The sequence below is a fragment of the Dufourea novaeangliae genome, unplaced genomic scaffold (assembly GCF_001272555.1).
Source record: "Dufourea novaeangliae isolate 0120121106 unplaced genomic scaffold, ASM127255v1 scaffold447, whole genome shotgun sequence".
Classification (NCBI taxonomy): Eukaryota; Metazoa; Arthropoda; class Insecta; order Hymenoptera; family Halictidae; genus Dufourea; species Dufourea novaeangliae.
The window spans coordinates 169,556-188,818 of NW_015374316.1; the positions used below are offsets into that span (position 1 = coordinate 169,556).

Here is a 19,263-nt window from a genome sequence, read left to right on the forward strand (position 1 = left end):
TATTATTATTATTATCATTATTATTATTATCTATTATTATTATTATATAAAAATTCGATAATAGTTGTTGGTGTAATATTATGAAATAAATCTTTAACGATAGTAAAATGAGAAATATGTATCGTGTATTTTTCTGCTATCTCATGGACCCTGCAACTTTCAGAAGCTCTGGATCTTCGAAAGTCGACATGACGAACGATGTTAATCACCGACTTTCCATTAGAACTCCCTCGTAGAAAGATGAATCTTTTCTCGATAAATCAATGATCAACGAGATTGACCATGGTGCACCGTGAAAGTAATGACGTCAACGATGGAAGCAACGGGGCGAAAGTTCCGATTCGTCTTCGGACGGAATTGCGCGAAGGTTGAAACGGAGACAGCCCGCGAGACCCCGTGGGTGGAATAATAATTGAACGTGTTCTCCCGTGGACCGTCTGTCGAGGAACAGAGAGGCGCAACAGGAAAATGAAGAAAAATAGCGATATTCACCGCAAAGAGGAAAATCGATTTCACCCGAAGGTGGCGGATTCCCGTACGCGGGGGCGATAAAATATGCAGAAAGGAAAGGGCTCTCTTGTGCGTGGGCAGTTCGAGACACCGGGCAAATGAATATTTCATAGGAACACGCCTCGAGATGCAAGCATTTCTCCTCGCTCCGACCTCGAGAACTAACCTCATAATTCTCTCTTGTACACCCGTGAATATACACGTAGCCATATACTGGTTACCGGTAAAGTACAGCGTGTTAATTGGTCGATTTAATGTCGTTTCGAACACGCAAGTTGTTTATTACAACCGTCACACTCGTTGCTTCACCCATTCCATTACTGTTTATCTTCGTTACAAAGGAGTTTGAAAAATGATTTAATATACCACGGAATTTAGCTATGGAACATACATACAACATATATACATATATACAACGGAATATAGCCTGGAAACGAGTATGTAAACAAACACATTCTCAAGAAGGAATTCGTGGAACTTGGTGGTACGGGGACTACGACTGCAAGTGAAAAAATTGTTGCCAGTCGCTCGAGATCCGTGAACGCGAACGGTTCACTGTGAACGAAACTGTGTGTTTCGATCGGGAAATTTTGGTAAGAACACAGTATATTACTCTGTGTTTAGTGAATCTCAACGCTCCTCCATATAATCCTCCATCCGATCGCGTCGTTTAAACGGAGGCTGAAATAGAAGATTGAAGAGCTTCGTTAATCCGCTAATACACAAGGACCATCGGGGAGTTTCCAGAACGGTTGCGAACATCTGATAAATATTTAAAGAAGCGGCAAAGCATAAGTTGACCGGGGGACTCCATCCTCTTAACGTTTGCGCACGATTGAAGCTTAAGAATAAATTCCAAGGTCGGCTGTGTTCAGCCTCGAACGCAGGATTTCCCATCAGCAGACGCATGGAATAAAATTGTCGGGATGGGGAGAAACGTCTGAAAGCACATCGGGGCAAGGACGCGTGGAAACATATTGGGCAATGTTCTTGGAGAGTTCGCTTCGATAAAAGGAAGAAAAATCGGCTTCGAATCAGAGTGTGTGTTTGCGTGCTAGCCTTGAAATTGAAAAGGATGGTAGCACAGCCGGTTACGCATCGAAACAGTTTATTAAAGTGTTTCGATGAATCTGGAAGAGCATCGGCAGTGTTCGAAAGACAGTCTGCGGGACAAGGAAAATATAGAGTGCATGGTTAACACGGCCTTGGTACCGCGACCTTGGCACTTTGAGTCCACGCGTCCGTAAAGTAGGCGCGGTCCTGTGGTGTACGGGGCTATGGCGTCGCGACGAGCGTGCGCGAGAAAGCGCCGGGGTGGTTTCCTCGCTCCACCTCGGAGACCAGGCAGACGGGACAGCCGGTCAGACGCTACTCACAGGCCAGAACCGCGTCAACGTCCTTCCGTGCACATCCTCCGTCGACGACGTCCAACCAACGTCGTTCCGACATCGTGCTACGATCTGATTCTAACCGCAAACTTTTCGCTCGCAGCAGTCTTTCGTGGTTCGTTCCGACGATCACCTCGAACACTCTTCTTCGAGGATCAGACGCGGGAAATTTTGCCTGGATCGGTCCAGGGAACGTAGTATTCTTCCGTATCGAAGGAATCATCGAATCTGTTCTCTATTCTTTTGGCTCTGTTATCGAGACACACGGTACGCTTGGATAGAATTTTTTCATCGAATCGTGCACTCGCGATTAGTTTCGGTGTGCACGAGCGCGGGCGTGTCATAGAGACACACGGTAGAACGAAACATCCATCGGGCGGGGGAACAGTCTCAGCGACAACGCGCGACCACCTGTAGTTGTGGCCCCGAGCCACTTCTGAACGGCCCATCGGACGAACCTGCTCCGTGACTCCCCATTAGTCTCGCGGGATTTCTTGGTTTCTTGCAAACACCAGACAGCTGGACTATACGTCGTCCAACAGCTCGACACACGACACGTTGCTGTACGATTACTGCTGAAGGCCAAGGGCGAACACATCCGGACGTATACCGTTCAAGCTTGCCAGGATTACCACCAAAATGAAGACCTCGTCATTTTCACTGCGCGTCATGCGACGGGTGAGTCAGCAACCGATTCGATTTCTTATTCGAATAAATGTGTTTTCATAATTTTGTGATTGAAATTCGCGAATACAATCTATCAGCTTTACGATCGCACTGTTTTCAAAGAATTCGGAGGGGTAGCTTTTTCTACGTTCAGAGATGTACCGAACACTTGTGCAAAACGCAAGATCGTTGGCTTTATTCTGTACAGGTGAAACGGAATACCTACAAAATCCGAAACTTTATACCCGTTTATTTTATTTCCATATTCATGTATGTCGTAGATCAAGTTTCACCGTTCCCTTAACGAGAGAAAAATAACCTGTTCACTTTCTTTCGAGTTGGCTTCAATTCTCAATTTCGACTCGGTTAATTGATTTCACTCGAAGTTCCCCGGGGGGGGGGGGGGGGGGGAGGTAGAATATGTTCTGTTTTATCGGCTTCGAAACGGCGAGCTTCACTTGTTTCGTAATGAAATACGATCGCATTTTTCCGCGCGGATATTACGCCGGACCACGGTACCATAAATAATATGTTTGGCCAAAAATTCGTGCCAACGCTGATCGCGTGAATCCGCTCGTACACAAATCTATCAGTGAAAACTGATTTACTCCCTTAGCTGTCCGTTTTCTGGATGCATATTCCATTAGCATGCATATTCAACCGCGGCGATACGTTTCGGCCTGCACGAAAAGGGTTATAATTCGAGACGTACGAGACAGCCTGGAGAACCTATGAATCTATTGTGAACAATAGAGACCTTAAGGTGAAAAATTACTTCTACCAACTGTGCTGTGTTATGAGTGGGTTGCGTAATGGTAGCTCACAATCATCAATTACCCATGGAACCCCTCCACATTTACAAGAATATTATTTTGAAATAACGTTGTGCAACATTGATTTCCATCGCGTTAATTTACGCAACGAGCTTCGCGAAATTGAATCGTAATCGAAGGGAAATATGTATCGAATATCGATTTCCTTTCCACCAGGAACGATTCATATTAGTATCGTTGTTTCGAAGAAGAACAAATTGGACACGCAGTTATCGAAGTACCGGTACTTTATAATTGCCTCCCATTTTTTACCGACGCATGTTCTGTTCCTCGAAGAGAATTCCATTCCCCTGAATTTAAATCTTCCCCGAGGAACTTAGTCCGCGCTGTAGATTATGAAATTGGAAAACGCAGTCGCGTAATAGGGACGGTAAACTTGGTGCCACGGAGTTCGAGTTGTAATAACATGGACTGCTCGATGAGTTTAGTAAACCACGAATCCTCCATCTAAATTTCCGCAGAAGTCGAGGGTCGAGATTAAAACGTGATTTCCATTCTCGCGGCGGCGGTGACGTCTTTTAATTAATAATCATTTCTCTGTGGCGGCGCGAGGACACCAGAGAGGAGAATCGAGAGGTTGAAACGATGTCACCGCGATTCGCCATATATATTCCTTGTTCCCCCTGTGTTCTAGGTTGCGTCCTGTTCGGGGCCTCTGAAATGCCGAACCGTAGTATTATCCGTGTATTTTCCAAGGGGAGAACACCGTTACTTCCATCTGACGAATGGAAAATACGTACAAAGAGGGTTCGTTCCGCGAAGCCCCGTAAAACTGCGTTTTCTCTCGCCCCGTTTGAGCAACGGGGGAATACAAAGAGGCTTCCCCGAGCCGCGAGCGCTGCAAACAATCCAAAATTCAAAGGAGCTGCTTGCCCGCGGCTCTTTCCGCTCGCTTTTCACGCGAATATTTAAAAACCCTTGCAAACACTCCGCGATTCTGGTCACTTGGAAAAACATTCTTGTCTACGTGACATGAATTTCGGAAGTAATTCTACGAGAAATGGTTCGTAAATACATCTTCATAATGCTTTCTCTGTTGCTCCATCGTTTACGAGAAAGTTTCAATAGTCCTTGGAAACTTGTACAAGAAGCTTCTTCTTGGGAAACCGTGCCTCGTTAAATCGCAGTCCCTCTTAGGTATAAAGTTTATTATCAGCAGTCCGTTTAGCTTAACGCGATATCTTCTCACAGCGTGAAAATACTCTCGATTTTGTATTTTCATTGCTGGAGTGCTCGACACTCGTCGTATTTTTTAGGGAACCGTGTACTCTGGAGAAGTCGATAAGCAAACGTCACGAAAACTCTTGTACGTTCTCCCGCGGGACGACACCCTAGAAGTTTTCTCATTTTCCAAGGAAAACGGGACGACACTCATACCAACCGAAAATCCCATCGTCCTCCACGGCTTTCTTTTGTCCCCATCACGTTGGTCTTTTTATCTTTCGATCGCAGCGCTAATACGATTTTCGAAACATCGATTCATTGGATTAAGTACTCCGCTTTCGTTATTTCGGTCAAGGTTCCAGTAATTTCATTCCCTACTTTTCTTTCGGTTCTATAGCGTGTCGAAAAAAGCCATATTGACTAAAAGAAATTGATTTCAAAAAATCGTCACGTTGTCTTCGACACAAGCATTATAAAAATAGAATGTTTCTTCTTATTCCTGGACATAGTAACAGAAACGTGGACGATTGAATACATTTGATTATATCAGGATCACGAGTAACACGATCAGGTGAAAGGTTTTTAAATGCTTCGTTTAATTCGATTTTCCCTCTGACGACGTCAGTCGACGAAGGAAACGCGTACACATTGCCGATACGTGTTTGCCGACCTTGTCAACCGTTTAGGCGACCATCCAAGGTGCAACACGATGCAATTAAGCCGGATAATAATTGATCGCAGCGTGGAATTCACCGAACTACGTGACCAGCCTCGAAAGTCAGGCTACACGAGGAACGTGTCAAAGCGGCGTTCGACGTTATTGAGATCTACGTTTCACGGTGAGGGTAAAACGAAGAAGACCGATTCTAGTATAGTAAAATTGTACCTTTGTTATCGGAGGTGTGTTTCCACTATCGAACAGGATGTACAATGTGTTAATACGCATAATCGGATTGTCGAACGCGTCGTCCTTTGGTCGGGATTACTGCACAGCTGTCCGAACTATTCTATTTACGTGTTATCGAAAATCCGAACGTGGAAAATGTTCGAAACGGAACTTTTACAATAGCCCAATCGTTTGCGCGAAGACTACCTAGCAGCATTTTCTGTATTATTTCCTGGATTCGTGTAGCGACTAGACAAAGGGATAAAAACTAGTGATATTTGTTCGTCCCAGTTTTCAACGTAGGCAAGTTGTTAAATATATTCAAAAAGTTCGTAGACATTGAAAGCTCGGATCCACGATAAAATCTTGATAGCCACCTTCTTCTGAATCAGAGCCCTTTTCACGAGATTGCTATTTATTTCTGCTTCTCTCGACCAAACTGTCTAGTCGGTTCGCGCTAACTAGGATCATGTGGGGTACGTATCAGGAAAATGGTACCTCGTTTCATTCGTCACGTGTCCTTCAGCTGGAGAAGCTTCGAACGAAACGAATTCTTTCTGACATCGATTGTCTAAACGGATTGATTTTAATCGGTAAAGCGAAGGTCGTATATCATATTCGTTTGATATCGTTTCTATTTCGTGGTATTTCACTGGAAGCTTCGGATAGAAGAAGGATTCCCCTGACGTTGAAACGAAAGATAAGTCCCGCATATGAAATTTCCTTTGGCGATCGTTCGGCCGCAGCTCAACATTTTGAATACTTTCGTCTAACCACGCGGACGATGAAAACCTCGATCCTTGATCTTTCTCGAGAAGAGAGAGCCAGAAGCTCAGTAGGAAACGTTCTCGAAGTGTCGAAGGAAGGGAGGATCGATCGCGAAAGAGTTTCTAATATTTGCCGAGGAGCTCTCGAAGAGATTTCGATTTGATCGACTACCTATTCTTACGTCGGGGGAGGGGCACAAGTGTGTCGTTTCGTCGTGCAACGTTCTATTTTTCGAGTACACTTAGAAAAAGGGGATGTCCGTTCGGTCCCGAGTAAACAATATCGTTTCGCGTAACGACCGGGGGAATAGACAAGATTTGTTTTTTCGAGATTTACTACGGCCAGACGATGGTAAATTGCCGATAAAAACGTAAAGGCAACGACAAATCCGGATTTACGTCGGCGCCCATTACAGACGGAAACGGCGGGTATTAAGGAATATCGGGTAGCGTCCTATGCATCGTTAGTTCGCGACGATGCCGTTAAGACGTCAGAATACAGTTCCTCCGGAGAGCTCTGCCCACTCAAAGCTTAAAGAGCAGGTCGTTTCACCGACGACCGTTCCCTCGAAATAAATCAAAGGGCTGACAATGTGTACACAACCTAGTACTGGTAACATTACACGCAGAAATTTGCGAAACACAAACGCGAAAACCCGCTACCATCACCCAGAAGAGATTCGGTACGAATTTGTGGATTACTCCAACGAGGTCGCGGATCGACTGGCACCTGGATGGATTTTACACCAGTTGAACTTTTATTTCTCGATTTATTTCCTAGTCGAGGTACAACTGCAATTAATACAGAATCCGGCCGAATAATATGTAAACTCGGACACCGCGTGATCCCTTATAAAAAAAGAAAAGAAAAGTATAGAATAAAATTTTGTCATTCTCGACTTAGTTTTCGAGAAAATCGACTTTGAATATCTGCTGAATACCCGTGCAATCGAATAGGACATGGCTAGCGTGTCTGGTCATTGCAATCTGTTTCTACTTTCTACCATACGACTTACACGCGTTTCACATCAATCTTCGAAGTCGATTTTCTGCAAAATGAAGTCTTAAATCAAAAAAGTTTATTCTGTATTTACGAGCTATATTTTCACGTAGCTTCAAATGGTGTTCCCGCTTTTACATATCCTTAAGACGGACCATGTATAAACCGCCGAGATCGACACTTCGGGACAACAAACGTTCGGACCGAATGAAACATTTCTATCTTCCTCGGTAAAAAGAAACATTATCGCCACTAATTAACGAGTTCCATTTTCGCAATACCAGAGCAGCCTCGTCCTCCCCTTTTCTACCTCAGCCTTGTCGTACATAGACAATCGGAATAACGCGCTTTGTCCCCGATTATTATCAGCTGCCGATGGCTTTATTCTCCCAGTCGCCTGGAACACTGTCAAACGTCCACGGAACCTCGATAGCGCGTTTCCTCGGATCACCGCGAATAAATCGAACAAAAACGTCGCGCGATCTCTCCATTTGGCGGGCGCGATCGTGGTAATAAATCGGCAATAACGCGGCGACGTTGAGCACAAGCGACACGCAATAAACGCTCGCGAGCGCCTCGCGTAGCTCGAAACGACCGGTGGTCTCTGTCTCTCGGCAGTCGTTTAGAAGTCCGCGAGAACGATTTCCCGTGTCCGATTCAGTACCACTGCTACCGTCGTCGTCTCCACGGGAACGATAAATCGTCGGTTTATTTTAGCGCCTCGAGGATTGCCCACCGTCAGACCGTAAATCTTCCGACGATACAGCTATCGTCGCGGCGTCGGACATCACGCCGGTCTAACTCTAAAAGCTGACAGAGAGAGAGAGAGAGAGTCGTCTGTAGCCTCGTGCGACCGATTCCTTTCCCTCGGGACTGAAATCCAATTCCTGGCGATGCAGCGTGGGTGACTGTTTCACCTCGAACCAATCAGCACCCGGTACGGACACGAATGTCCATCTCGCGAATTTTTTCCCCGACAGGGACACGTTCTTTCTAACTTCTCTCCGTATCATGACAGTAGACGATGGAAACCGATCGAACCGATGGAAATTATTTTTCCACGGATGATTATCGAGGTGGAACCGAAAGCAATCGTTTCGTAAAGTATTCCCGGGTTCGGGTATATTCGATTGTTCGGAGAACGCGCAATCCTACCCCTCGGTTTAAGGGACAGAAATTCCACTTTCGCGAGACTGGTGCTCATCCATCGTGGAACGTCTTTTCAACCAATCGTACGGAATTTGTCGGTAGGAGAACGATCGACGCTTCCAATTCCCATTTTCCATGCCACTGATTCATGCAAAATGACTGCCCGGTATGGTACACTCTGAAACAATCGGAAACGTTGTGCACGAGTAGCATGGAATAACGTTCTTCTCGTCTTTGAGTGAAACGTACGTGGAATATTCCAGGGAAACAGGTGTCGTGTTTCGATCGCGACGCAATAATCCACAACGAATAGGCGTGGAAATTTAAATGACGCGTGTACCATTCGCAACATGCAAGCCATCCTGTCGCCGGGGACGTCTTTACGTTTCCATCAGCTTAATTAAGCTGGCCAACGGGTCACGGGAATTGCCGCAGAATTCCGGGGAGTCGTCGCATTATTTCAGCGACAAAACGGACTAGCGTGAACCGACAGCAGTTTCTCGAAACGTCTTGGCTGGTCGCGGCTGCCTTTTAACCTAATTGTTATATCACCCACCAACTGTCGTCGTATTTTAATACCGTTCGAGTATCCGATTGCCCTTTAGCGCTTGACTCGTGCAATCTTTCAACTAAGGACCCGATTATTGTTTTGGTGTGACCTAACGATTATCCCCACTGCACTTAATTGTACGGGAATCGTTTAATCGATTAATACCTCTCAAATTACCCCGCTGACTTTCGAAACGACCGTGGAGCGGAATATTTCCGCGAACAGCAACGAAAGAAACAAAACCGTTGAGAGAGAACTGCTAATGGAAGCTCGAATCGCTCCGTTTCCGTAGCTCCCTCGGTCCGCAATTTACCAAGCTTCTCCCTTTTATTGTTTCCCCGATATCGTGGCCACCCTCCCGGGAACCTTACAAGGAGAATTAAACGCCTCGATGTTGGGCATGCCGCACGAAGGGCCAGCGGGTGACAAAAAAAAAAAAGTACGAGAAGACAGCGTGGGGCAATTACTTCCCGACGTTGGAAGACGTTCGCCCATCGGCCGTCCCCCAGGGGCTTTAAAGCCGATGGCTCCGTGAAGAAAATTTTTTGGATATTCCTTAAAGTCGTATTTTAAAATCGGTTCTACTCCATCTCATATTCATCCAGTCCCAATTTCCGTTCCACAGAATCCTCGGATCGCGGAGGGCTAATTGAATCTGCGCCGACCACAGAATTTCCAGAAGCTACGCGTTGATTTGGAAGGACCCTATTAGATCACCGTAAATATAACATGAATAATTAAGTCTTTCCTGAGTCAATAAGCCGTGCTACGTGCCACGGAAAACACCACAGTGGAACAGGTGTGCGATAAGTCAGCCCGCAAAATATCTATTTTTCGGTGAACCTGGACGTTCTCCTCTATCGCAAACCTCGTCAATCCTCTTTGCCGATCCTGAATTTAAACGAACTCATACGAGCGTCATCAGCGTTACAGGAGACTCGGCACGCGATTTGCATGCTACGACAATGTAATTAGAGGCCCAACGATATATCCCGTCGCGAATTGAATCACGCAGGATAGGATTAATATTCATGGGGAAAGTTGGTCGCGGAAGAAATTATTCCTCCGGTACGACGGCACACAGCATGCACGAATAATGGACGTGACCCTGGGTCACTGTTTACTCCTGTCCGGAAGATACCACGCTTATCTCAAAATCCCTGTTGGGCGGGATTAGAATACACCAACAGTAACCCCTGCTTGTCGTAAGAGGCGACTAAAAGGGGAATCGCGGGACGTCTTTCCACCTCAGTCGGAGGTGGAACGGCGTCAAATCTTTACCGGGAGAAGTCTTGTTTACACAGTTCCGGATGGGGACGCTGTGGGTTCGGACGGAGGGGATTAAAAAAAAAACGCTCATCACAAAGCATACTGGCACAAGGATCAATTAAGCTCGTTAGCTTTTGCGCGCGTAGCTTTCGTTCATCTGCCTTTTGCTTTTCTGTTTCACATGCACCGCCTAACGAGTCTCCTGGGACATACACGCTGCCTAATGACTCCCGGGAGAAAAAAATCAATTTGCGAGACCTTGGTTAAACGCGTACAGGTCAGACCAAAGAAATGAAAAACGTGAATTAACCGTTGCATCAGCCCACTTATACGGAACTTCTCCACAGTTGCAATTCCACCTGCGATAATTGGGGGCGGGGCGAATCCCAGCGGTCCGTTACAAGGTGAAAAGGACAGCTCGCGGTTAATTAATCTAGTGATTAAGTTCCATCGATATCACATTCGTTACAAATTGTGATATATCTTTACGCATTATTATATATCTAAATTTTTGGTTTGCCACCTAGACTTCCATGTTACTTGTAGATTGTACGAAAGGGTTCATAATTCCTTTGTAAATAAATATTATATTACCATGTCGGTTGTGTCGCGCGGAAACGACTCTGACATTAACAGACAGAAAAGACCCGTGTTGAGTGCTCGAGGAGAGAACCGTTGTCGACGAGCCGTTAAGAATGCACCGAGAAAAGAGGCCGCGCAGCGTGGCTCTCTGCGGCTTGCTTGTGTATGGCGGCCTAAAGTGCAGCCCACCTGTTGCTAGGCCTATATCACCGCGATCTCTCACATTTTCAGCGTCCTACTCCGAATCCTTGGCGTACCACGCTTAATTCCCCGCGCCCGTGGTGGCTTGTTTCCTGCCACGAAGGATCCAATTATCCGGTTAAACGGTCGCCTCGTTTCCCCAGATTTCGCCGGACGGGGGTGTCCGATTACATCATCGGAGGGATGGCTAGAGCAGCTTCATGGAGGGAAAAAATTAATTTCCTGCCTCGAGGTCGATGCTTGTACGTGATGATTAATGGAAACGACTGCGACCTTTGTTTATTGCTTTCGATATAAAAGATGGAGGATTTAAGGTGTAGTAGACGCCGACGAATACGTGTTATCGCTTTTGTGTCATCGAAGTCGATGAATTGATCAACGTGACATTGTCTTCTTGATGTAAACAGTTTCTCGAGACCTCAAAATTTCTAGTGCTAGTTTTTGTTTAGTCTCCCAATGAAAATACTCCGAATCATCGGACGAGGATTATCATCGTCGGATCTGCTCAGCGTTGTTCGCACGAGGCTCGCCATAAAGGAGCGTCCAAATATTTATGTTTCTCGGAATTGTGCCAATTCTGCCGTTCCAGTGGTTGTAAATTGATGGACTTAGGATTTGTCCGCCCTCTTTAAATGTATACCGAACCCTTAAGCGTACCTAGACGTAATATTTGCTTTTCGATTTGCGCTGCTCCACCCGGCTACTTTGCAGTTTCTCGGCTCGACACGAGCAATATCCCTCTCCCGACAGGAAAATAAGAGTTCCAGGGAAATTAAATCCGATTCCAGTGTTCGTACCTCTTCTCGAAGTCCCCGTGAAAATTTATTTTTTCGCGATAAGTCTTCCCTCGAGCGAAGTTGCTTCGTTCGATTCTTCAGCGTGGAAACGCCCAACAAAATCGTTGAAGTCATTTCGACTGAGGATCTTTTAAACTTTGGTCTTCGCTCAAGAATCCACCAATTGTAGGCCACTGGAACCAGGAGAAAATCATTAGGCGTGCTAATTGCGCTGTCGTTAGTCGAACAAGGGGTTGGGATTTTCGGCGCTGACTTCGAACAGCGAAATGAGCCCACTTACCCGTTAAAGGAGCACTCGGAAGGTTTTACGCCAGTCAGTTCTCCTCCTGAAAGCAACTTCTCGAAGAACCGCGCTGATTTCTTTTTTTTTTTTCCCTTTCGTTGCCGTTAGGGGCACGTTTCCTTATCGAGTGCCTAACTTCACCGCCTCTCGAAGGAAGATTCCAACGAATTAAGATGGCAGTCCCGAGGCAAAGGACGAGACTGTCTTCGAGTTTCCCAGAGACGCGGAGTAAAGGGTGCCGCGCGGTTAAATCTCATTTGCCGTCGTATTTGTAATGAAGTTTCGTCGAGTTATCAAGCATCCATAGCGAGAAATCCAGGAGAAGGTGGTTGCCAGGGGAACCGGTCGCACGTGTCGACTACGTGATCGAGTTCGATTATATGAAATTCCTCATAGTCACGCGCACAGCCACGGGTCTCATTCACTCTCTCTCTCTCTCTCTCCTTAGCCTTGGCGAAGTTTCGCCTCGCGAACCATCAAAGGGATTATCAACGACTTTCATTCGATTCCACGTAAATCCCCTCCGATGCCGTGTAGGGGATCGAGCTTTCAACGCAGCCCCGGTGGGAAAAGTTAGATAAATTGCACGACGGGCAGTTGGACCGCGATTAATGTCGTCTTGTAATTTCCACGCGGATAGAGGACATTTCGTGACGCGTTTTCGAACCTAGACCGCAGAGATCATCCTTGGAGATCTCGTCTCGAGTGTGATTAAATGCACGGTGCTCACACGAGCAAGACTCCTCGTTGCTAGCAAAGTTCGTGGCTTCTGCCTTGAGCGCAATTCCCACCGGACTTACGGAACTTTCGCGCGCGTTTCACGGCACCAAGACCGTACAGGTGGTATTTCAACGTTGGCTCAAGGGCTTAAGTAGCATAGGAGCGAGTTATGACGAGTGTAGCCAAGCAGTCGAATTACCCTACCGCGAAATAGGTTGGTTCGTAACTCTCTGAAAAGAAATATCCATCGTTCGAGCATAAGTATCGCAGGCTCGTTGGAATATATCGTATCGACAGGAATGTATGTTTCGCGAATTATTGGCGTCGGATCGTTAGCAGTTCGCCGCTACGAATCGAACGATTTCCCATCGAGCATGGCGTTATGCGCTTGTTATTGGATCGCTGTTCCATTGTACAGTGGAAATTGCAAGAACGGAGCCATGGGGGGATCTGGGTCATTTATGTAGGGCAGGTAATGTCAGGGGTCGCGTGCAACTTGCAGGCTCCTCGCTCTCTCCAGGCTTTCGAAGTACTTCAGGAAAGATTTCCTATGCTCGCGTTTCCCTTTTCCATACTTTGCCTGAGTATCTCTAAGGAATTTTGACACTTTACGGGTCCTTGGTTCGCTGGTGGTGGTTCTTCCACGTATGTAATTTCACCGCCAAAATGCGCCTCTGCCTCGATGTCTGGAAAGACGGAGAAAGAGACGGAGGAACGTACGAACGTTGAGAAATAGGATATTACGAGAAAATGGAGAGACGTGTTTCGCCCGAGAATTAGGTAGCGTCTTGAATACGTTTCGAATACGATCGAGTAATTGGAATCTTGTATTACCAGTGAAACGAGAGAAAATCTTCAGCGACGAGCCCTCGTTACATTCAAGGTGCAAACGATCGACAGGTTGATTATCAATTACCCGTGAAACTCGATATCGTCGACGGGTATAACCGGCGTCCATTGTTAAGAGTCCCCCCTCGACCAGTACACAATTACCTACGGAGTTTGCTTTTCCTGGACGTGACAGAAGCTTAATCGGTTCCGTGAAGCTTTCGATTTCCCCTGGGGATCGATACAATAGGAACAGCGAATCGTTTGAAGTGGGACTTTCACTGGCGCTTAATTGTCGTTGTTATTCCGGTGTACCGAGAACTAATCGTGAACATGATGCGATTGGTACGTTTCAGACAGTTTCCAAAGAGATTAAAATTAATTGCCCCATAGAATCCAGTGTAATTTCATGTTTGAGAAGGTACCGAAGGACTACGGTGATCCCTGATAATCGTCAAATATTCGCCTGCCGTTTACTTTATCAGATTTAAATGCAATTTTAATTATTCGTTAGATAATATACAAACTGTCATGTAACTGGTAGTACAACCGAGTAGAGATTCTACATGCAAAAATAAGTCGAAAATATACAATAAAATGGTTTCATTTCAGACTTCGTTTTCGTGTGTAGCAATCAGTAGAAACGGAATGCAATGATCAGACGCGAGTCCTATTCAGTCGCACGCGTATCCAGCAGATTTTCAAAGTCGATTTTCTCGTAAACGAAGTCTCAACTTAAATAAATTTTCGTCTTATTTTTTCACGTAGGATCTGTTCCCTGCTCGGTTGTACCACCAATTACGAGGCACCCTGTATTTCTTCGGGGATCATCGAACATTTCTGCACTAGCTTCACCGAAACGTTCGTCCTTGTCCGTCAAGCGACACGATTGATATTTCCTGGTGTGACTCGTGTTCTGTTTCTACAGCGGGGCGATGAGAGCTTATTCTAGCTAGATTGGTTTTCGTGACCAGCTAGCGAAAGGTCGTACATTAAATCCCGGCAACTTTCATCGTGGCACGTGACCGCAATTATTTACTCGCCGCCCTCGAGCGGACACACTACTTGTCGATGGGACACGGCTCGATCCGTAGAAGCGACGAAGAGGATCCTGCACGTGTGTCCAGGCGAATCTTCCGCCATCGAGTGGAATTCCCTCGTCCCCACGATGTTGCCTTAACACGTTTACTGCCAAAGTGAAAAAGGCCGTACGTAGCCAGACACACTTTATTTTATTTTTTAAGTCATAAATCGTCGAAAATATATGTCTCCAGTTGATAAAGGCTCTTGACTTTGTTTCAAATTATACTGCGATATTAATTTTACGCAAAAATTTTGTACGGGAATTTAAATAATCCAGCCTCTTTGCAATGTACGCGTCACCACTATTTGGATGACGTGCAGTCAAAGTGTTAAGCTTTCATTTGCTGTGTCTATACCTGTGACAACTTCTTCCGTCCACTGGAAAGTGGAGCAGCCACTTTGTCAGTGTCATCCCTCTCCCCCGAGCGCATAACATTGCGACGAGATAGATATTTATCTAATTCCCATTCCATAAACGGTCGAGGAAGTCTATCCGTTCAGTTAATATCGGTCGTGTCTTTACACTCTTTCTCGTAGTACCGTCGTTTCTCACACAACACCACGATGTTCTTGCTCCGTGATAACTCTACACCAAACGAGAGATTAATTGAATATTCTCAATCGTGGACGATCTTCCTCCAAAAGTGTACAAAGTAAACTGGGAAAAGTTATCCGAACAATATACCAGTAAAATACACAGTGAATTGAGAACCTTGAGAATTAAACGAGTTTGATTCGAGGTCTCAAGTCGTATATAAAGTTCACCCGAGTCGTTCGTGAAAACAGACACAACGAGAGCACACGGAAATGTGCAATTCCGTTTAATCCCTTCGCGGCGAACGGTTTGTCGTGGAGAATCGTCGGGAGCCTGGGTAAACAAAAACAAGCTCTTGCCCCCGCGTTCATTTTCATTTTCTCTCTGTATATTACTTCCCGTTTCTTCGTTCGTTCAGTCTCTCTCACGAGGGAAGATACCCTCGGGAACCTCACTGGAAGATAATAACCCGGAACTTTTCTACCAACATATACCTGTATAGTACTTCATCCTGAACACGTGTCGTGAATAGGTGTGCACACAGGAAATATGCAATTTTCGTTGTTCTCCAATTCTTCACTAACTGTGTCACGACGGAATGAAATCTGTCGATCGGTTCTTTTGCGGAGACAGAGGCTTTGAATCGAAAGCTTTCACTTCGAGAAAACGTGTTTCAGGATTTTTCAGTGCCTCAGTTTCCCATTGCCGCGCATGCGTCACAAGGGAAAAACTTCGGTTTTCCTTCCTCGCGAAACGGAAGACACCGTCACAAAGGCCGAAATAAGACGCGCAGAATACCGATCGTTTTTCCTGTACACTCGTCATTCCATGCTTTCGTCCTATTGACCCCCTCGAGAATGAAGGCTTCGCGTGATTTACTTCCCGAAGCGTGAACGCGCACGGGATTTTCATGGTGGTGCGAGTTTCGTGTATCTTGCCCTCGGTTTCCCATTGAAACGGCATTCCCCGGTTTCCATGGTGATTCCCGGATATGAAGCCGCTCGTAAAATCAATGGAACGAAGTCAAGCCAGCAGCTAGTCGGCCGGAAGTAATTACAGTATCAGGAACAACGAGGGATCCACGTGATCAATCGGATCCAGGATTTTTTTCGATGGACCACCGGTGACATCGAGCAATCTCGTCATATGTTTATCGAGCGTGTGCTCCCACTGAATTTTAAACGCTCTTTTGTCACCGGGGGGAAAACATCGGTGTTTTTTTTTCCAGCGAACTTCCTTTCTGTTTTTTTTTTTCCCACTCCGTCCATGTGCATCGATTAGTCGTGTCTCGTTCGTAGTCTTCGGGGTCAAATAAAAGCACGATTTTACATTTTAATCTCGGAGAACTCGCGAGGTCAGGACTCGTGGATGGGGGTGTACGCTTTGAAAATAAATTGGCTTCTCGATCAGAAGACTTAATCAAACCCCTCTTCAGTCTCGCGTCGATCCTACTGTAAATCTGGTCACCGTTATGAGTTTGCTTCGACGATCCACCTGACTGTTCCGTCGGGATCGAGCAGTTCCTGCGTTTCCCCTGGAATTTATGGGGAACCAACGTGTATTCGTATGCAAGCGGTCTCGTATTATGGACAATGCAACATCACGCGTATATGCTCTTTCTCGAGTGGAACACGCGTGCGCGCAACCACTTTAACGAATTTCGACGTACCGACGTTAACTACGGAGACCAAGGTTCGCGGTTTACCCAATTACAGCGAATACGAGGGAAAATTTAGACCGGAGATAGTAAATGCTCTCGAATGCCGTCCCTATTTTCCTTCTGCCAGCTTTGCCAGCGAAGTTAACCAATGAATATCGCGAGCTACGACGACAATTTGCGGGGGGCCTGGATCGAAACGGTGCTCGAATTTTTCTTCCCGGCTTATGGCCACGCAGAGGAGCATTTATTTGACAAATCAAAGGATCCATTCTACTCGATGTCGGATATTTATCTAGCTTTTCTCACGCGATAGAATTTAAAGCTGATTTTCAATAGTTCGTGGTACTTTAACCCTTTGCCCAATGATTTTCTTGACGTCTGCAGTCTCCAGAATTACTTTGTCGTCGATAGTTCCCCAGAAACAAAAGGAATTGTTGTACTTATCGCAATTGTACATTTACTCTATAAGATAAATATTAATATTAGCAAACTAGTATTTCACTTTGACTCAAAGAATAATATTTATCTTTGTTGAATCCATTTTGATATCGTCACCACGAGTCTGACGCAATGTATAAGGCAGTGGGTTAAGTAAATTTCTCTTCTTCCACCTAGTTTCACATGATTCACTTTAGCCTGCAATAACTCGTGCAATTGGAAGGAAATTATGTCGTTTAATCGTATTGCATGCGACACGTGGTCAAACGACGTTTCCCTCTCGGACTCTTTTCTTTCCTGTTTCTATCATGCATTGGTACATACTATCCTCTCATACGACTCTATCTCTATCTGTCTGTATAACATTCTTTCTTGTGTTTCCATTGCACAGGCGCATCGCGGGCCGGCAGTCGTGCAGGTACAATAATTCACGCAAAATTCCAGATTCTCTGCACAAAAGAAAGACACCTTAGGCGTCTCTAGTTTTAGACTGTTTTTTTTTCAGCTAGAATGCAGCCGTTCGGTAGATCAGTAGCATTTAGTTTTTACGTAGGACGCGGAACGATCTGCCCTGTTTCGCTGTTAGTACAGCGAGACGAAGCTTCGTAGCGAAACCAGTCGTCGATGATTAGTGAGCATCGAGTAATCTTGTCGCGTAGAATCCTCCACGAAAATCGCTTTCAACCGACACCCACCGATAGCCAATAGAACACTGAATGCGTAGAGTGTTTGCGTTCTTTAGTTCATTCGTTCGAAATCATTAAAGTCAGTCTATGAAACTAGACATACCATGATTCAGTACGAACTTCTAACAAAACCATTGCGAAATTTCGCGGACCATCGATTTCCGATTCTGATTTCATTTTCGTTCGTCACTCGTACCAAGCATGACACCTCGCCGATGCATGAAAAATCTTCAGCATGATTCCTTTATGTACGTTACGTTTCTCAAAACTTTCATACTAGATCCACGGAAAGCTCTACTAGTGTGATGCAGCATACCCGTCGGACTGAATAAAAGCAAAATTTTAATGCATATACTCTTTTCTTTTATAGGTAAGTGACTCGCTCCCTCCACGAACCAATTCTCCGGTCGGTAAGTCAGTCTTTCCCGTCTCTAAAGCTTCACAGTTTCCCGAGAAAGCTCGATAAGCGCGAAGTCGGTAGAACAGAGCTGTTGTGCAAAAGCTCTGTACGATGAAATACCGACGGCGTCGGTAAATCCCTCGACCTATACTACTTGCTCCGCGATCGTTGCGTCGTGGCATGTTATTGTCGCGTTATCGACGATACGTTTAAAGACCATGGACGATTGCAGTCCAGTACCATCCACCGGCACGTAGGTTACAACATTTATCGATACAACTATATATCTTTACGTCGAAGACAGTTAACGCACGAAATGAAAAAAGAACACCGCGAATTTCGTAACAAAACTGCCAAGTGAATTCGATCGAACGCGTCACCACGAATCAATAATTAATTTCAATTTAATACACAGCGAAAAAAGGCACATGTTTCTCTGTACTTGCTTCGTATCCGATTACCTTTCACGATCATTCTTCGAAATCTCTCGTGGGTAATTGAGTAGCTTCAACGAGCACGGGGCTATCGACAGGCATATTATTCAAATGACTGCCGCGCTGTCGACGCGAGCCAACGATATCGTATTGCATATCGAGTCGCGTTGAAGTATTGAAAAGAACTCGAAGAAGTCGATACCGCGCGTGAAACACGGAACAACTCCTTTGCCTGTACTTTTTTCTAGCTCGTTGTTCGACGTTTAAACGTAAATCGGCAGACCAGAACTGCTGGCTCAAAAGAGAATGATCGATGAAACGCGATCAAATATTTGACATCGAGGAGAACGAACGTGATTCAGTAGGTGAATCGCGTGTGGAGTCAGACGCGGCCCCTGTCTGGCCATCACGAACCGATACTACTGTGGAGCGTC

The 19,263-nt window shown here is 45.6% G+C and overlaps 1 protein-coding gene across 1 annotated transcript in view; it reads left to right on the plus strand.

The window, feature by feature from the left end:
* Positions 1-2,153: 2,153 nt before the first annotated feature.
* Positions 2,154-19,263, plus strand: part of LOC107192858 (neo-calmodulin-like) — a 62,771-nt gene continuing 45,661 nt past the window's right edge. Inside the window, exon 1 of the mRNA XM_015582205.1 lies at positions 2,154-2,576. Coding sequence (XP_015437691.1) covers positions 2,538-2,576 — 39 coding nt within the window. The 5' untranslated portion in view covers positions 2,154-2,537. The remainder of the gene's footprint in view (positions 2,577-19,263) is intronic.